General features: G+C 38.4%; 1 protein-coding gene and 1 long non-coding RNA gene across 2 annotated transcripts in view; one reads left to right on the top strand and one right to left on the bottom strand.

Annotated features, from left to right (window-relative positions):
* Positions 1 to 9,689, top strand: part of LOC113925221 — a 44,682-nt gene extending 34,993 nt beyond the window's left edge. The window contains exon 6 of the long non-coding RNA XR_003520948.1: positions 9,574 to 9,689. This is a non-coding gene — a long non-coding RNA (uncharacterized LOC113925221). The remainder of the gene's footprint in view (positions 1 to 9,573) is intronic.
* Positions 9,690 to 10,056: 367 nt separating this feature from the next.
* LOC113925147 (glutathione S-transferase Mu 3-like) lies at positions 10,057 to 10,872 on the bottom strand. Its single transcript, XM_027599715.2, has one exon. The coding sequence runs from the start codon at positions 10,845 to 10,847 to the stop codon at positions 10,167 to 10,169; it is 681 nt and encodes a 226-aa protein (XP_027455516.2). The 5' UTR covers positions 10,848 to 10,872; the 3' UTR covers positions 10,057 to 10,166.
* Positions 10,873 to 17,678: the final 6,806 nt, after the last annotated feature.

Here is a 17,678-nt window from a genome sequence, read left to right on the forward strand (position 1 = left end):
TCCAGAGGTGTGAGCCCATCATCCACCCGCAAAGGTTCTGGGTCTCTGGCTGTGTATGGTAGGGTAGTCCCTGGATCCCAGTAGGGAAATACCTAGTGTCCATCAGAATTCCTGGGGCTGTGACCTATAGTGCTGTGGGCTAGAGCTCCCTTGGAGTCATACTTGCAGGTTGTGGGAAATGGAATATTGGTTGTTAAGTATTTTGACTAGGAGTGGAGTTGCTGGGTCTTCAACTTTGATAGACAAGATCAAAGAGTTTTACAAAGTGGCTGCACGTATAAGCAGCAGTGTATCAGAGTTCCCATTGCTCCTATCCTTGTCTATGCTTGGAATTGTCAACTTTAAAACTTTTGATAATCTATGGGTGTGAATGCTATATAATTGTGTTTTAAATTTGTATTTCATTATTTTTTCTCTTTTTTCTAATTCAAGATTTTATTTAAATTCATGTTAGTTCACATATAGTGCATTATTAGTTTCAGGGGTAGAATTTACTGATTCACTAGTTGCATTTAACACCCAGTGCTCATTACATCAAGTGCCCTCTTTAATGCCCGTCACCCAGTTACCCCCCCACCCCTCCAGCAACCCTCAGTTTGTTCCCTATATTTAAGAGTCTCTTATGGTTGGCCTCCTCTCTGTCTTTATCTTATTTTATTTTTCCTTCCCTTCCCCTATGGTCATCTGCTTTGTTTCTTAAATTCCATATATGAGTGAAATCATATGGTATTTGTCTTTCTCTGACTGACTTATTTCGCTTAGCAAAATACACTGTAGTTCCATCCATGTCATTGCAGATGGCAGTTTCATTCTTTTTGATGGCTGAGTAATATTCCATTGTATATATGTATGTGTGTATACACACACATATATGTACAATGCGTGTATGTATATACATACACATATATAATATGTACACACACACACGTATATCATATCTTCTTTAGCCATTCATCAGTCGATGGATATCTGGGTCCTTTCCATATTTTGGCTATTGTGGACATTGCTGTTATAAACAATGGGGCACATGTGCCCTTTCAAATCACTATTTTTGTGTCCTTTGGATAAATACCTATAGTGCAATTGCTGGGTTGTAGGTAGTTCTATTTTTACCTTTTTGAGGAGCCTCCATACTGTTTTCCAGAGTGGCTGCACCAGTTTGTATTCCCACCAACAGTGTAAGTAACTTTCTCTGCTTCCTTGCCAACATCTGTTGTTTCTGTAAGTTGTTAATTTTAGCCTTTCTGACTGGTGTGAGGTGGAATCTCATTGTGGTTTTGATTTGTATTTCCCTGATGCCCAGTGATGTTGAACATTTTTTCATGTGTCTGTTGGCCATTTGGATGTCTTCTTTGGAGAAATGTCTGTTCATGTCTTCTGCCCATTTCTTGACTGGATTATTTGCTTTTTGGGTGTTGAGTTTGACAGTTCTTTATAGATTTTGGATACTAGCCCTTTATCTGATATGTCATTTGCTAATATCTTCTCCCATCCCATAGGTTGCCTTTTAGTTTTGTTGATTATTTCCTTTGCCACGCAGAAGCTTTTTATCTTGATGAAGTACCAATAGTTCATTTTTGCTTTTGTTTCCCTTGCCTCTGGAGACATGTCTAGTAGGAAGTTGCTGTGGCTGAAGTCTAAATGGTTGCTGCCTGTGTTTTTCTCTAGGATTTTGATGGATTCCTGTTTCACATTTAGGTCTTTCATCCATTTTGAATTTATTTTTGTGTATGGTGTAAGAAAGTGGTCCAGTTTCATTCTTCCGCGTGTAACTGTCCAATTTTCCCAACACCATTTGTTGGAGAGACTGTTCTTTTTCCATTGGTTATTCTTACCTGTTTTGTCGAGGATTAGTTGACCATAGAGTTGAGGGTCCATTTCTGGCTTTTCTGTTCTGTTCCATTGATCTATGTGTCTGTTTTTGTGCCAGTACCATATTGTATTGATTATTACAGCTTTGTAATACAGCTTAAAGTCCGGAATTGTGATGCCACCAGCTTTGGTTTTCTTTTTCAACATTCTTTTGGCTATTCGGGGTCTTTTCTGGTTCCATACAAATTTTAGAATTATTTGTTCCAGGTCTGTGAAAAATGCTGGTGTTATTTTGATAGGGATTGCATTGAATATGTAGATTGCTTTGGGTAGTATAGACATTTTAACAATATTTGTTTTTCTCATCCATGAGCATGGAATGTTTTTCCATTTCTTTGTGTCTTCTTCAATTTTTTTCGTAAGTGTTCTATAGTTTTCAGAGTACAGATCTTTTACTTCTTTGGTTAGGTTTATTCCTAGGTATCTTATGGTTTTAGGTGCAATTGTAAATGGGATTGATGCATTGATTTCTCTTTCTGCTGCTTCATTGTTAGTGTATAGAAATGCAGCAGACTTCTGTGTGTTAATTTTATATCCTGTGACTTTGCTGAATTCCTGTATCAGTATTAGCAATTTTTTTGTGGGGTCTTTTGGGTTTTCTACATAGAGTAGCATGTCGTTTGTGAAGAGTGAAAGTTTGACATTTTCCTTGCTGATTTAGATGTCATTTATTTATTTATTTTTTAAAGATTTTATTTATTTATTTGACACAGAGAGAGACAGGTAGAGAGGGAACACAAGCAGGGGGAGTGGGAGAGGGAGAAGCAAGCTCCTGGCTGAGCAGGGAGCCTGATGTGGGGCTCGATCCAGGACCCTGGGATCATGACCTGAGCCGAAGGCAGATGCTTAACGACTGAGCCACCTAGGCGCCCCAGATGCCTTTTATTTCGTTTTGTTGTCTGATTGCTGAGGCTAAGACTTCCAGTACTATGTTGAACAACAGTGGTGAGAATGGACATCCTTGTCATGTTCCTGACCTTTGGGGAAAAGGTCTCACTTTTTCCCCATTGAAGATGATAGTAGCTGTGGGTCTTTTGTATATGGCCTTTATGATATTGAGGCATGTTCCTTCCATCCCTACTTTTTTGTGGGTTTTTTTTTCAAGAAAGTATGCTGTATTTTGTCAAATGCTTTTTCTGCATCTGAGAAGATCATATGACTCTTAACCTTTCTTTTATTAATGTGCTTTATTGATTTGTAGATTTTGAACCATCCCTGCAGCCCAGGAATAAATCCCATTTGGTCATGGTGAATAAATCTTTTAATGTACTGTTGGATCCTGTTAGCTAGTATCTTGGTGAGAATTTTTGTATCTATGTTCGTCAGGGATTTTGGTCTGTAATTCTTTTTAGTGGGGTCTTTGGTTTTGGGATCAAGATAATGTTGGCCTCATAGAATGAGTTTGGAAGCTTTCCTTCCATTTCTGTTTTTTGAAACAGTTTCAGAGGAATAGGTATTAACCCTTCTTTAAATGTCTGGTAGAATTCTCCTGGGAAGCCATCCAGCTCTGGACTCTGTTTGTTGGGAGATTTTTCATTACTGCTTCAGTTTCTTTGCTGGTTATGGGTCTGTTCAGCTTTTCTATTTCTTCCTGTTTCAGTTTTGTTAGTTTATATGTTTCTTGGAATGTTTTCATTTCTTCCAGATTGCCTAATTTGTTGGCATATAATTGCTCATAATATGTTCTTATAATTGTTTATATTTCTTCAGTGTTGGTTGTGGTCTCTCCTCTTTCATTCATGATTTTATTTATTTGGCTCCTTTCTCTTTTCTTTTTGATTAAGTCTGCCTAGGGGTTTATCAATCTTATTAATTCTTTCAAAGAACCAGCTCTTAGTTTCGTTGATCTGTTTGACTATTTTTTTAAAATTTTATTTCTATATCATTGATTGCTGCTCTAATCTTTATTATTTCTCTTCTCCTGCTGGCTTTAGGCTTTATTTGCTCTTCTCTTTCCAGCTCCTTTAGGTGTAAGGTTAGGTTGTGTATTTGAGACTTTTCTTGTTTCTTGAGGAAGGCCTCTATTGCTTATATACTTCCCTCTTAGGACTGCCTTTGCTGCATCCCAGAGATTTTGAACAGTTGTGTTTTCATTTTCATTTGTTTTCATGTATTTTTTTAATTTAATTTCCTGGTTGACCCATTCATCCTTTAGTGGGATATTCTTTTACATCCATGTATTTGTGATCTTTCCAAATTTTTTCTTGTGGTTGATTTCAAGTTTCATAGTGTTGTAGTCAGAAAATGTGCATGGTATGATCTCAGTCTTTTTGAAGTGGTTGAGACCTGATTTGTGACCCAGGATGTGATCTATTCTGGAGAATGTTCCATGTGCACTTGAGAAGAATGTGTATTCTGCTGCTTTGGATAAAATGCTCTGAATATATCTGTGAAGTCCATCTGGTCCAGTGTGTCATTCAAAGCCCTTATTTCCAGGGCTCCTGGGTGGCTCAGTCACTAAGTGTCCGCCTTCAGCACAGGTCATGATGGGCTCAAGCCCCATGTTGGGCTCCTTGCTCAGCAGGGAGTCTGCTTCTCCCTCTCCACCCTACCCCTGCTAGTGTTCTCTCTCACTATCTCTCTCTTACTTGCGCTCTCTCTCTCTCTCTAAAATAAATAAATAAAATCTTTTAAAAAATATAAAGCCCTTGTTTCCTTGTTGATCTTGTGCTTAGATGATCTGTCCATTGCTCTGAGTGGGGTGTTAAAAGTCCTCTAGTATTATTGTATTATTATCAGTGAGTTTCTTTAATTTTGTTTTTGATTGGTTTATAGATTTGGCTGTTCCCAAGTTAGGGACATACATATATATAATTGTTAGATCTTCTAGTTGTATAGACTCCTTTATTATGATAGAGTGTCCTTTTTTTTTTTTTAAAGATTTTATTTATTTATTTGAGAGAGAGAGCATGAGAGAGAGCATGAGAGGGAAGAGGGTCAGAGGGAGAAGCAGACTCCCTGCTGAGCAGGGAGCCCGATGTGGGACTCGATCCCGGGACTCCAGGATCATGACCTGAGCCGATGGCAGATGCTTAACCAACTGAGCCACCCAGGCCCCCTTCCTCCAGCTTTCTTTTGATGTCCATTAGCATGATAAATGGTTCTGCACCCCCTCACTTTCTTTTTTTTTTTAAATGATTTTATTTATTCATTTGACAGAGATACAGCGAGAGAGGGAGCACAAGGAGGGAGAGTGGGAGAGGGAGAGAGGCTGCCCGCGGAGCGGGGAGCCCGATGCAGGGCTCGATTCCAGGACCCTGGGATCATGACCTGAGCCTAAGGCAGGTGCTTAATGACTGAGCCACCCAGGCACCCCTCACCTCCTCACTTTCAATCTGGAGGTGTCTTTGGGTCTAAAATGAGTCTCTTGTAAGCAGCATATCAATGGGTCCTGTTTGTTTTTTTGTTTTTTTTTTTTATCCATTCTGATACCTGTGTCTTTTGGTTGGGGCATTAGTCCATTTACCTTCGGAGTAATTATTGAAAGATATGAATTTAGTGTCATTGTATTACCTATAAAGTCACTGTTCCTGTAGATTGCCTCTTTGCCTTTCTAGTTTTTGTGACTTTGGTTTCTCTTTCTTGCTCCAAGTTTCCCCTTTAATATTTCTTGCAGAGCTGATTTAGCGTTCATGAGTTCCTTTAGCTTTTGTTTGTCTTGGAAACTATCTTTCCTTCTGTTCTGAATGACAGCCTTACTGGATGAAGTATTCTTGGCCCTGTATTTTTCCCATTTAGAACCTTGAATATATCATGCCAGTCCTTTCTGGCCTGCCAGGTCTCTGTGGACAGGTCTGCTGCTAACCTTATGGGTCTACTCTTGTAGGTTAAGGATCTTTGGTCTCTAGCTGCTTTCAGAATTCTCTTTTTTTTTTTTTTTAAGATTTTATTTATTTATTTGAGAGAGAGAATGAGAGAGAGAGAGTACATGAGAGGGGGGAAGGTCAGAGGGAGAAGCAGACTCCCTGCTGAGCAGGGAGCCCGTTGCGGGACTCGATCCCGGGACTCCAGGATCATGATCTGAGCTGAAGGCAGTCGCTTAACCAACTGAGCCACCCAGGCGCCCCTCTCTTTATCTTTGTATTTTGCAAGTTTCACTATGATATGTTATGGTGTTGACCTGGTTTTTGTTGATTTTGAGGGCGTTCTCTGTGCCTCTTGGACTTAAATGCCTATTTCCTTCCCTAGATTAAGGAAATTCTCAGCTATAATTTGTTCAAATAAACCTTCTGACCTTTTTTCCACTCTTCTTCTGGGACTCCTATGATACAGATATTATTTCTCTTTATGGAATCGCTGAGTTCCCTAGGTCTACCTTCATGATCTAATAGTTTCCTTTCCCTTTTCTTTTCAACTTCATTCTTTTCTTTTTTTTAAAGATTGTATTCATTTATTTGACAGAGAGAGAGAGCACAAGCAGGGGAGCGGCAGGCAGAGACAGAGGGAAAAGAAGGCTCCCCACCGAGCAGGGGGAGCCCGATGTGGTACTCGATCCCAGGACCCTGGGATCATGACCTGAGCCGAAGGCAGTCGCTTAACCAACTGAGCCACCCAGGCGCCCTCAACTTCATTATTTTCCATAATTTTATCTTTAATATCACCTATTCTGTCCCCTGCTTCTTTATTCCTTATTGTGCTTACATCCATCTAGTTTTGTGTTTCAGTTATAGCATTTTTTATTTCAGTCTGACTAGTTTTTAGGTCTTTTATTTTTGCAGCCAGGGTTTCTCTGGTGTCTTCTATACTTTTTTCAAGTCCAGTTAGTAGTCTTACAACTGTTGAACATAGAGTCTGCTTGGGACTCTCTCTCCCTCTCCCTTTGCCCCTCCACTCTTCCCCCACCCTCAAATAAATAAATAAATAAATATTTTTTAAAAGATTGTATTTATTTATCTGACAGAGAGAGACACAGCGAGAGAGGGAACACAAGCAGGGGGAGTGGGAGAGGGGGAAGCAGGCTTCCCGCAGAGCAGGGAGCCCAATGTGGGGCTCGATCCCAGGACCCTGGGAGCATGACCTCAGCCGAAGGCAGTCGCTTAAAGATTGAGCCCCCCAGGCACCCCTAAATAAATAAATCTTAAAAAAAAAAAACCCTACTGCTGCATCTCTGCCTACTAAAAACTCTAATATATTTTTTTTAAGGATTTAAAAAAAATTTTTAAGTAAGCTTTACATCCAACACGGGGCTTGAACTTACAGCTCTGAGATCAAGAGTTGCATGTTCTACCAACTGAGCCAGCCAAGTGCCCTTAAAATCTAATATATTCTTAAAGTCCATCTCCAGGTACCTATCTTGCCTTTTCCAGTTCTTTTTGGGTACAGTCTTTCCTGTCCTCAAATCCCCACAGTACTCATGTTTACATCTCTTGTAAAGCTGTTCACACATAGACAGCTATATGAAGCAAAAGTTATTTTGTCTTGTGTTCTGTTATTTGTGTCCCTTTTTGACACCTCTCTCTCACCTCCAGCTTCCTTAATTGTAAAGATTTTATTTTACTTACATTTCATATCCTTCAGGGTATGGTTCAGAGACTGAATAGTTCTCCATGCTTAATAAATGCTGATCAAATTTAATATTTACCTTGGATATACAGTAGTCATTAATGCACTTATTAGCGTTCTTTCTGCCTTTGTTTTTGTGTTGCACTTTGATGAGTTTCTTTGAAGATAGAGACTGTCTTTTATTTTTTGTAAATATCAAAAGAACCTGCTAAAAATTGTTTTGAGAGGAAGCTGGAAAAGAGATTTCAGAATGGTAAATCCCTGGGCTTTTGGATGTGAGGGCTGCTTCTAATGTTTAAGAAAAAAGGTCCTGTTCTTCCTGAGAGATTGGCTTTATCTTTTCTGACCATTGATTTTTAGGCTTAAAGTTTTTGAAACTCCCAGTGTTGCATACATCTAAAAGTATAATTTCTCTCCCATTACATTTCTATATATGAATAATTTTAAAATAATTCATTAATCTCAACATGAATATCCAAATAGCTTATGGTCCAAACTGAATTCATTGTGTTTCTGCATAAACTCGGTCTTTTTCTATTTCTAAACTACATGTTTTCTTTATTTCCTGCATCTAATTGTACATTTCCTTGATTCTAAACACTTTTTTTTACAAGATAAAATTTCTGATATCAGTTGCTTCTTACCATCAATGGTGAATCATTGTTTAATTGGTAGTATTTTTCTTTCTTAGTGGTATATAAAATTATGGTGCCTCTTAAAATTGATGGCATTTTAGCTCTGATAAAATAGAGTAGTTGCAAAAACATGGATTGTAATTCCTTAACTTTTCACCCATTTTGTTTCTATTCACATAACCATTACTGTAGTTAATGGTCTTCCTTCATTTCTTCATTATTTCTTCACTTTTCTTTTTCTTATTGAGATAAAATTCAATTAACATAAAATTCACCATTTTAACCATTTGTAAGTGTACAACTTAATGGTTGTTGAATATATTTACAGTATTACGCAGCAGTCATAATACTAATTCCAGAATATTTCTGTCACCCCAAAAAGAAACCCCATACTTTCTAATTTCCCCCTCTGCCTATTCTCTGGCAACCACTAATCTACTTTCTGTCTCTATGGATTTGCCTATCCCTGGGTGGCTCAGTCGTTAAGCGTCTTGCCTTCGGCTCAGGTCATGATCCCAGGGTCCTGGGTTTGAACCCCGCATCGGGCTCCCTGCTCAGCGGGGAGTCTGCTTCTCCCTCCCCCTCTGCCTGTTGCTTCCCCTGCTCGTGTGCTGTCTCTCCCTCTTCCTCTCTCTGTCAAATGAATAAATAAAATCTTAAGAAAAATAAATGGAATTATACATACAGACAAATATCCATACATATATGGCCTTTGGTGCTTGGCTTCTTTCACTTATCGTAACGTTTTCAAGGTTCATGTAGGACGTGATGACAGCGTGTCGTCTGTCCTCTGCTTCTTCATTCAGCCCTAAAAAGGGCTTCATCCCTTTTTATTGCCAAATAATATTCTATTGTATGAGTAAAGCACAATTTATAATTTTTCAAGTGATGGATATTTAGGTTGCTTCCACTTTTTGGCATTATGAATAATGCTACTATAAGCGTTGCCATACAGGTTTTTGTATGAAACATATATTTTTAATTTTCTTGTGTATATGCCTAGGAGTGGAATTGTTAAGTTATGGTAACTCTGTGTTTAATTTTTGGGGAACTGCCAGACTATTTGACACAGTGGCTGCGCCATTTTACACTTCTGCCAGCAGTGAATGAGGACTCAAATTTCTCCACTTTTCACCAACACTTGCTATTTTTCTTTTTCCTTTCATTATAGCCATTCTAGATAGTGTGCAATGGCATTCTTCACTGTTTCTTAAATGGTGTGCCCCTCATAACTTCCTCATTAACCTTCTGGTTTCTTCTCATTTTAGAGAATGAGAAGGTCTTCCATCCAGACCCCACTGGCAGAATAGATTTCCAAAGGGAAGTTATATAATTTCCTTTAAAAGCTTTTTTTTCAATGTTTCCATAACAAATCTATCAAATTAGGTATGACTTTGTTATCCTGGAACGCAAAGACTTTATATCTCTCTATAAATTTTGCTGCTATTATTTCACTCCTTCACTGGTGGCACTTTGTTTCAACAATCTGGAAAGTTTGCTGTTGCTTGAACGTCTCCTATACTGTCTTTTGTTAATTTTGTTTCCTATACCCTCACTTCTCCAGGTAGAATTTCTACTTTTCATTAAAGGCTCATCTTACAAATCCTCTTCCAAGTGAAACCTCTCCTGATTCTTCCATCCTTACTTGATTTTCCCTCTTCTGAGCATCCAGAGAAATTGGTATGTTTCTTATATTATCCATCTTACTCCACCTTTTAATATGAAATATTGTGTTCTTTTCTTGATCTTCCTCTTTAGGTACAAAGGCTTACTCATCTTGCGTCTGTAGTTTCTTGCAAATGTAAAATATTTAATAATTAACTAATGGGACTTTGAAATCATTCAGTGGTTTCACAGAATTAGGTGAATCTTTTTGAAGTATAGTGTGCTGTGTGGTACTGTGTATTTAAGTTATGTGTTAGGGAAAAGAGAAAGAACTTGCCTTTAGTCTAATTGGAGAAACAGGACTGAAAATATGAAATCTACAGAAATATATATCTGTGAGTCTAATAACTTTATTTATTTTTTATTTTTTTATTTTTTTATTTTTTTTTTTTTAGCCTAAACGCTATTTATTGAAAAGACCAGAGAAGAGAGAGTTACACGCCCCCTAGGGACAGGATGGAACAAAACAAGCGGTGCAAGTCCACCTCCTGCTCAGCATGTTCTCTTGTTGCCCCACTGCGCCATCTTGTTGTTGATGGGCATCTTCAGGAAGCGGTCAGACTGCATGTAGTTAGCGATCTTCTCCAAAGCCTCAAAACGGCACATGAAAGCCTTCAGATTTGGAAATTCATCCAGGCACTTGGGCTCAAACAGACGGTTCTGATCTAAGACATCATAGGTGAGGAAATCCACAAAGGTGAGCTTTTCTCCTGCAAACCATGAGAATTTCCCCAGGAACAAGGAGAACTGTTTCAGTTGTCCAGGTAGCTGTTCCAAGTACTGAGGCTTCAGTTTGTCAAGGTCAGGGCTATAGCACAGTCGTATCAGCTGCATGCGGAAATCCATTATTTGGTTCTCCATGATGTCCACTCGAATCTTTTCTTCTTCAGTCTCACCACACATATTGTGCTTGCGAGCGATGTAGCGCAAGATAGCATTGCTCTGGGTGATCTTGTTCTTACCATCCATGAGGTAGGGCAGGTTAGGAAAGTCCAGGTTGAGCTTGAATTTCACATCCAGCCATTGGCTTCTATCATAGTCGGGAGCTTCCCCGCACGTGTACTGTTTCTCCTCATAGGATGTATCAGTGAACTCCAGGAGCATGTGGATGGCGTGCGCCAGCCCGCGAATATCCCAGTAACCTAGAACCATGGTCGACTTGGACAATGACATGCCGATGCTGTCTCGGTGCCTTCCAGGACTCTGTGAGTCTAATAACTTTAAGCTTGCCTTGAAGGGGAGGAATCATGCTGGTGGATTGGTAATGTGGTGGACAGAATAAGAGCAGATTCCTGGAAGTTGAGCTAGAACTTTAATTTAAAGGACAGTATTATTTGGGAAAGCTAGAGCACAATATAGGAAAGACAGTTTCTCCAGTAAATCTGGTAACTCAAATTAAGTTACATGTTTGGTAAACTATCTTGTTAATTGATTCAATTATTATCACCTGTGGTTTTCAGCATCTGTTAAGCGGCCTAGAAATTCAGTGACCCATGTTGTTAAATGACCTTTGTTTTCCTGGAAGGATTTTGCGGAGCGAACAGGCCTGAGGTGTGATGATTTATAAAGACATTCCAGTTTATGCCAATGAGGAGATACTAGATTCAGATAAACTTAAGTAATAATAACTAGGTCACTGAGAATTTGCTGGTAGTGAAAGCAGTTTTGTCATGAATAGGTTGCCTTGTATCTGGCTAAGATGTGCCTGTTTGGTATTTCCCTCTGATTCTCTTCCCAGGAGGAGATTAGGAGGAATGTGCAGGTGCTCGCCCAGCCCCAGACCACTGTTGCTCTGTACTTTTGTAGTTACTATAATGTTACAATATTAAGGCTATTAATAAAAAGATAGATACTTCTAGTCTCCCAAATAGTTTGGGTTAAGACTTTAGAAGAGTTACCTTCTGAGGTTAATGTGTTTTTTAAAAGTATAGTAACTATTGCATATTGTTTCTTGATTTGTGGGAGGAGGGGAGGTAGTGGAATGGAATAATTAGGTGTTAGTATCTATTACTGAGAAAATTGGTGCAGTTTTGTGTATTGTGTATTTGTGTATTGCTGGAGATGATTACTCTTACACTTAAAATAAGTTCATGTAATTTACCTTTTTATGATTCATTTTTTTAAAGCATATTTCAAAATACAGACTAATATATTCATATAACATATTATAAACATCTGGCCCATGATTTTATTGCTAATTTTAAAGTTCCAAAAAACAGGAACTTTTTTTTTATCCAAGATAAGGTAGTACTGAGAAAAGCGTAGTAAATTAAACTCATAGGTGCCTGCACACTATAATGCCAATTAATTAATTTATAATGGGAAATATATGGGGCCTGTCAGAAATCTGTGACTGATCCCTGCAAAGGCCACATCTTTGCTGATCTGTAGGTCCATTTATGAAACTTAAATATAGAATTCAGAGTTCAGACAATTCACTTGGCTATTGGGAGACCAAAAGAAAGGGATATTTTATTTAGACTAAAGGGGAGGGAACTAAATTATTCAAGACATTTTTGGCAGGAAATGATAGAAATCTCTGACCCCAAATTAGCTTAAACAAGGTCCTTATGGGTTTAATTAGATTTCCAGAAGTAGGGCTGGCTCTGGAGTTGGTTGATTTACTGGATCAATGATGTCAGTAAGAACTTAGGTTTTATCTTTTTCTCTTCTCTGCTGTCACTGTTGAATTCATCAGGGGCTGCTTCCCCTTGTGATTAGAATCACTGATTGGTAACTACATACTTCCTCGTTCATTTGAAATTGGGAGAGAGGAGGAGAGGGGTGTTTTGAATTTGATTACTAGCTTTGAAATTCCAGAAAAAGAAGTGTCATCTCACTGAATTCCAGAAAAAGGAATGTCATCTCACTCGGTGAGGTGGTCCAGATAAACCAACAAACCAACCAACCCAGATGTAACTCAATTAAACTCATAGGAGATGGTAAGCTGATTGGGCCAACTCAAGTCACATGCCCATAGGCCAGTAACAGTTGTGAGGGAAAAGGTTAAAAGCTACTGTTAGGTTTAGTTTAATCATCTGTGGGGAGGAATAACATTGGGGAATCAACCAGTATTACAGTAAACCTGAATGAATGCTCTTTTTTTCTTTGCTCTGGAGCTATGTTTACCTAAAGAAACATAATTAATGGTGTAAAGTCAAAACAACCTCTCCCATGAATAGACATGGATAAATAAATATTGGCACCTTCTGCTTTTGTTCATGTTCTATGTGTGTTTGTTCCATATGTGTATCAATTACTACATGATTATTAGCTAGTAGGTTCAGTAAGAGTACTTTATTAGTGCCACTGGTTCAACTCCTGTGTGTTAACTGGATTTTCTCTGTTTCAGGATTGCAGATCAAATTGCTCTGTTGCTAATGTTTGTCTTTAGCATTACAAGAAGACTGGGTGAGAAGATATTGATGGATTAGTAATAGGATTACCTATTACTGCTAATTAGGTGGCTATCATCTTAAACAGATAAAGGGCTCCTTGGAGTGTACTTTACTTTGTATTGCAAAGCCTATAGAATTACTTGGGATTGGTTGCCGTATCTCACTGGAGCTGTTAGCCAGAGATTTATTTATGAATATATAGGGGTATATCATGGAATTCAAAAGCAAAGAGGCAAATTGGCTCAGGAAGGAGCTGAAACTAGCACTACACCTTTACCAGAACTCCATTTCTCTTCTCTGCTGCTTTCTGTGCATCTTCATTCCTTTTATTGTGGACTGACTTTTGTTTGATCTCTGTTCATGTGATTTAAATTTTGACTATTTCCCCAGGTCACATATTACTAGGCCAGACTCTTAGGAAGAGGCTGAATCAAAACACTCTCTTGGTCTATATTTCAAATTCCCAGGGAATTTTGTGACTGCATGCGATCTCATCAACAAAGATGACTCTTAGGATCTTATGAACTTAAGGAAAAAAGCAAATCCTAGTGAAGAGATGAGCTAGACAGACAGTCTCATAGATCTTATTGAGCTGACTTATGGAAAACTGCTCAAGAAATTTTCATTCCTATATTGATATGTGATAACAGTTCCCTTTCTGCACAAAATCAGTGACTTATTTTCTTGTGTAGGGGGAAAGTACAGAACTAGGAGTCAGGAGATTTTGGATTAAGTCCTCACCCAGCCATTTTTATTGTATAGTATTAAGCAAGAATGGTTATTTCTGGTCTAGATTTCATCATCTTTAAAGTGAAAGACTTGAACTCTTCTGAGTAGAGTCTTTTTAATATCCCTCCGAGCTCTAAAGTGATATAATATAAGGAACTATGTTGGAAGAAGAAATGTTGCATCTGGTAGAACCAACAAAGTGAAATCCCAAATTCTGGGACTGGTACTTACAAAGATTTTTACTTTGTGGTGTACAGAAAGCATTAGAGAAGAGAAATGGAGAAGTTCTAAGGAAGGTAGTTTTTATTTTTGTTTTGTTTTTTTGCTAAAATAATTCAGTGGTATTCTTCCTAAAACTGGACTAAGCAGGCCAAGACCAGTGCCCAAAGTCAGGGCCTAATTGGGAAGAGGGCTCAGAGGAGCCTGACTCTGATTTGGTGAGAGTCTTTATCACTCCTTGGTAAGTAATTACAACTTTTTGCTTCAGATGCAGCTTCCTTAGATGCATTCATACACATCCAGTTAGGTAAGTGTATACTTATGTAACAGGAAGAAAGAGTGTTACTTTAGAATCTGCCTATATATGGCTTGTGATAATTGGCCGGGGAAAAGTGAAAGGTTTACTCTGCTGTAAGAAAAATGCCTTCATGGTCATGGGTGGTCATGCAGGGCAAGGCTTCTGGCCAGAGATTAGATGGAAGAGGTATAGACAAATAATTATGTTAGTGTAAGTAATAAGATAGGTGGATTTTTAAAATCTTTTGCATGTGGGTGCAACAGAATACCAGGATTTGACGAGTATAGAGAAGGGCAAGAATAGGCTTGGATGAGATAGGAGTGAGAGAAGAAAAACACCTCATGAGAAATTCCATGCCTGGGGGTGGCCAGAGAACGTGGGGGCAGCAGCATCTAATGTTAAATTTAACATTGTTGTCTGTTCATGTCTCACTGCACTATCCTCTGTCTTTCCTAAGTCCTCAGCAAAGTCGACTGTCCACCAGGGCCTTCTGTTCATGGTGCTTTGGAAAATACAGGAAGAAGGAACGTACAGCATATGGTGAAGTGGCACAGATGACAGTCGCTTTAGGAGGACAGCTGACCCATGGGATGCTTCAAAAAAAAACTCAGCAGGAGTAGGAATTCAGACCACATGAATTTAAGCCCAGAAATACTCAGAAAACATGGAAGGGAGTATATATGCCAGCCATTTTTTTTTTTTTTTTTTTTTTTTGGAGGGGGAATATTGGATAAAAAGTGGGGACACACATGCGAGACAAATATCTGTATTACACTGATAAAAATAAAGTTTTTTTTTCCTACCAGAGAAGTCTTTTGTTTTTATTTTTAATTAAATCTTGTCATGACTTTAATCAACCCATATATCTATATATATCTAAGTTGAAATCGTCTCATTTTAGGAGGTGCTCCTGCAGGTGGGCTCTCAAAGTTAGGCCTATATTGTACAATCAGCTAATTAATAAGAGGCATTTCTATGGAAACAAAAGAAAAGCACACGTTAATGTTTGGAGCAAAGTATAAATCTAGTGTTTGAATCCAGTGAGAATATTTCCGGATGTCAGACTTAAGCATCCTCAGATGGAGTGGGAGCGGGCAGTGGTAACCTGATGGATTTTTGTGGTTTGTAGTTCAGATGTTGTTGGTTGATCCTTTGAGTGACCCATAGAGCATCAGGCATGAATATTGTGTAAACAAGGGCCATTGTGGTAGTTTCTCTGAAGGTTACCTCAAGTTGTCTAGCTTCAGTTTTCAGGGCTGTAGGGAAAAGGGCAGTTTTATTTCTCAATGATTTCAAGTCAAGAGAATGGGAGAATATTGGAAACTTTAGTTTGGAGTTATAGCCAGATATTTAAGGAAATCATAAGAATTCAGGGTCTGGCCTAGTTTTATAGGCAAACAACAAACACTCAAAGACACTTAATCAGAACTAGAATTTAACATCCATGAAGTGTGTTATTGAAATAATCTTTTTCTCCAAAATCACCCTCATTTCCACCAAAGATAGCCAAATTAAGACTAATTTATTGTTTGTAAAAAAAATCCAGTTTTTCAAAAAAGATTTTTATTTATTTTAGAGAGAGAGAGAGTGCACAAGCAGGGGGAGGAACAGAGGGGGAGGGGGAGGGGGAAAGACTCTCAAGCAGACTCTGTGCTGAGCATGGAACCTGATGTGGGGCTTGGTCTTACGACTCACCCTGAGATCATGACCTGAGCTGAAACCAAGAGTCAGATGCTTAACTGAATGAGCCACCCAGGCACCCCCAAACAAATCCAATTTTAATGAACTTGGCCTGATTGTTTACATAAGTATAGCAAGAATAGTGATTGACCATATAGGTTTTTGAAATTTGCTTTGCTGAAACTTTTTATAAGAAATTTCAGATTGAATTTTTAATAACCTCTCAAGGCCAGAAGCCAAACCAAATATTTGCCATCAAACTCACTTGTAGTATCTGTAGATTTGAGTGAATTCCTCTCTTCCTGAAGTCCCCTAAATATCCTGAGGTTCCTGTACCTGTCAGAAAGTTTCATTTTTTTTTATTTACCTGGTAAGGCTGCTGGGAACTTTGTAAGCAAGATATCAGGCCCAAATTTCCAAAGGGCTCCATTTGCTCCATAAAGTTTACCTTAGTTCCTTGAAACTGTCTGGTTTTATCTGAGTCTATGCATGTCTCTTTCAAATATAACATTCCAGTCAAAGTCTTAGTAAAATAACCAATGTTATAAGGAGAACAGATTCTTTTTTTTTTTTTTAAGTTTTTATTTAAGTAATCTCTACACCCAACATGAGGCTTGAACTCATGACCCCAAGATCAAGAACTGCATGCTCTTCTGACTAGGCACCCCAGGAGAACAGATACTTATTGAACTTATGCAAAAAATTATAATTGCCATGAAAGAAAGAATACTCAGAGTTTTTTGAATTCTAGAGGGTTCAGGTAAGGAGAAAAGATAAATGTTTTAATTTGTTTACAAAGCATTTTTTATTAAAGATTTTATTTATTTATTTGACAGAGCGAGAGAGCACAAGCAGGGGGAGCAGGAGATGGAGAGGGAGAAGCAGGCTCCCTGCTGAGCAGGGAGCCTGATGCGGGGTTCGATCCCAGGACCTTGGAATCATGACCGGAGCTGAAGGCAGACGTTTAACCATCTGAGCCACCCAGGTGCCCCTACAAAGCATTTTTTTAATCAAATTTTTATAAGTTGTAGAGATCTTAGGAGAAAAAATTTCCGTAAATCTTAAAGAGCAAACACTAGAAAATCAGCAATGTTTCAAACAAGAGTCATAAAAACTATAATCCTTTTCAGTTCATTTAGTCCAATGTTATAAATTCTTGTTTGGTTTACAGTTTTTCTATCAGTTCTGGAAATTTTTAGTTTAGTTTTGTGATATTAAAGATATTGGAAACTGTATTTGTCAAAAGTCCTCTTTTTCTTTTTTAAGGACTTTTATATATTTAGTTGTCAGCGAGAGAGAGAGCATACACAGGCGGGGGAGTGGCAGGCAGAGGGAGAAGCAGGCTCCCCACTGAGCAAGGAACCTGATGTGGGGGCTGGATCCCAGGACCCTGGGATCATGACCTGAGCTGAAGGCAGATGCTTAACCGACTGAGCCACCCAAGCGTCCCTCAAAAGTCCTTTTCATGAACCTCCTTGAAGCTGAAACACATTTGTGAGAGCATCAGGGTCAAATAATAATCATAAATGACAAAAGACTCAAAATGGCCATGGTTAAAAATCTGATGAGAGTTCATTTTAATGCAGTCCACAAGAAAATTTGGTTATTTTTGTGACACATAACATTTTAATAATTAGAATTTCAAGTGATAACATTATACCAGAACATATTAGAACTTAG

The sequence above is a fragment of the Zalophus californianus genome, chromosome 2 (genome assembly GCF_009762305.2).
Source record: "Zalophus californianus isolate mZalCal1 chromosome 2, mZalCal1.pri.v2, whole genome shotgun sequence".
In the NCBI taxonomy this organism is placed as follows: Eukaryota; Metazoa; Chordata; class Mammalia; order Carnivora; family Otariidae; genus Zalophus; species Zalophus californianus.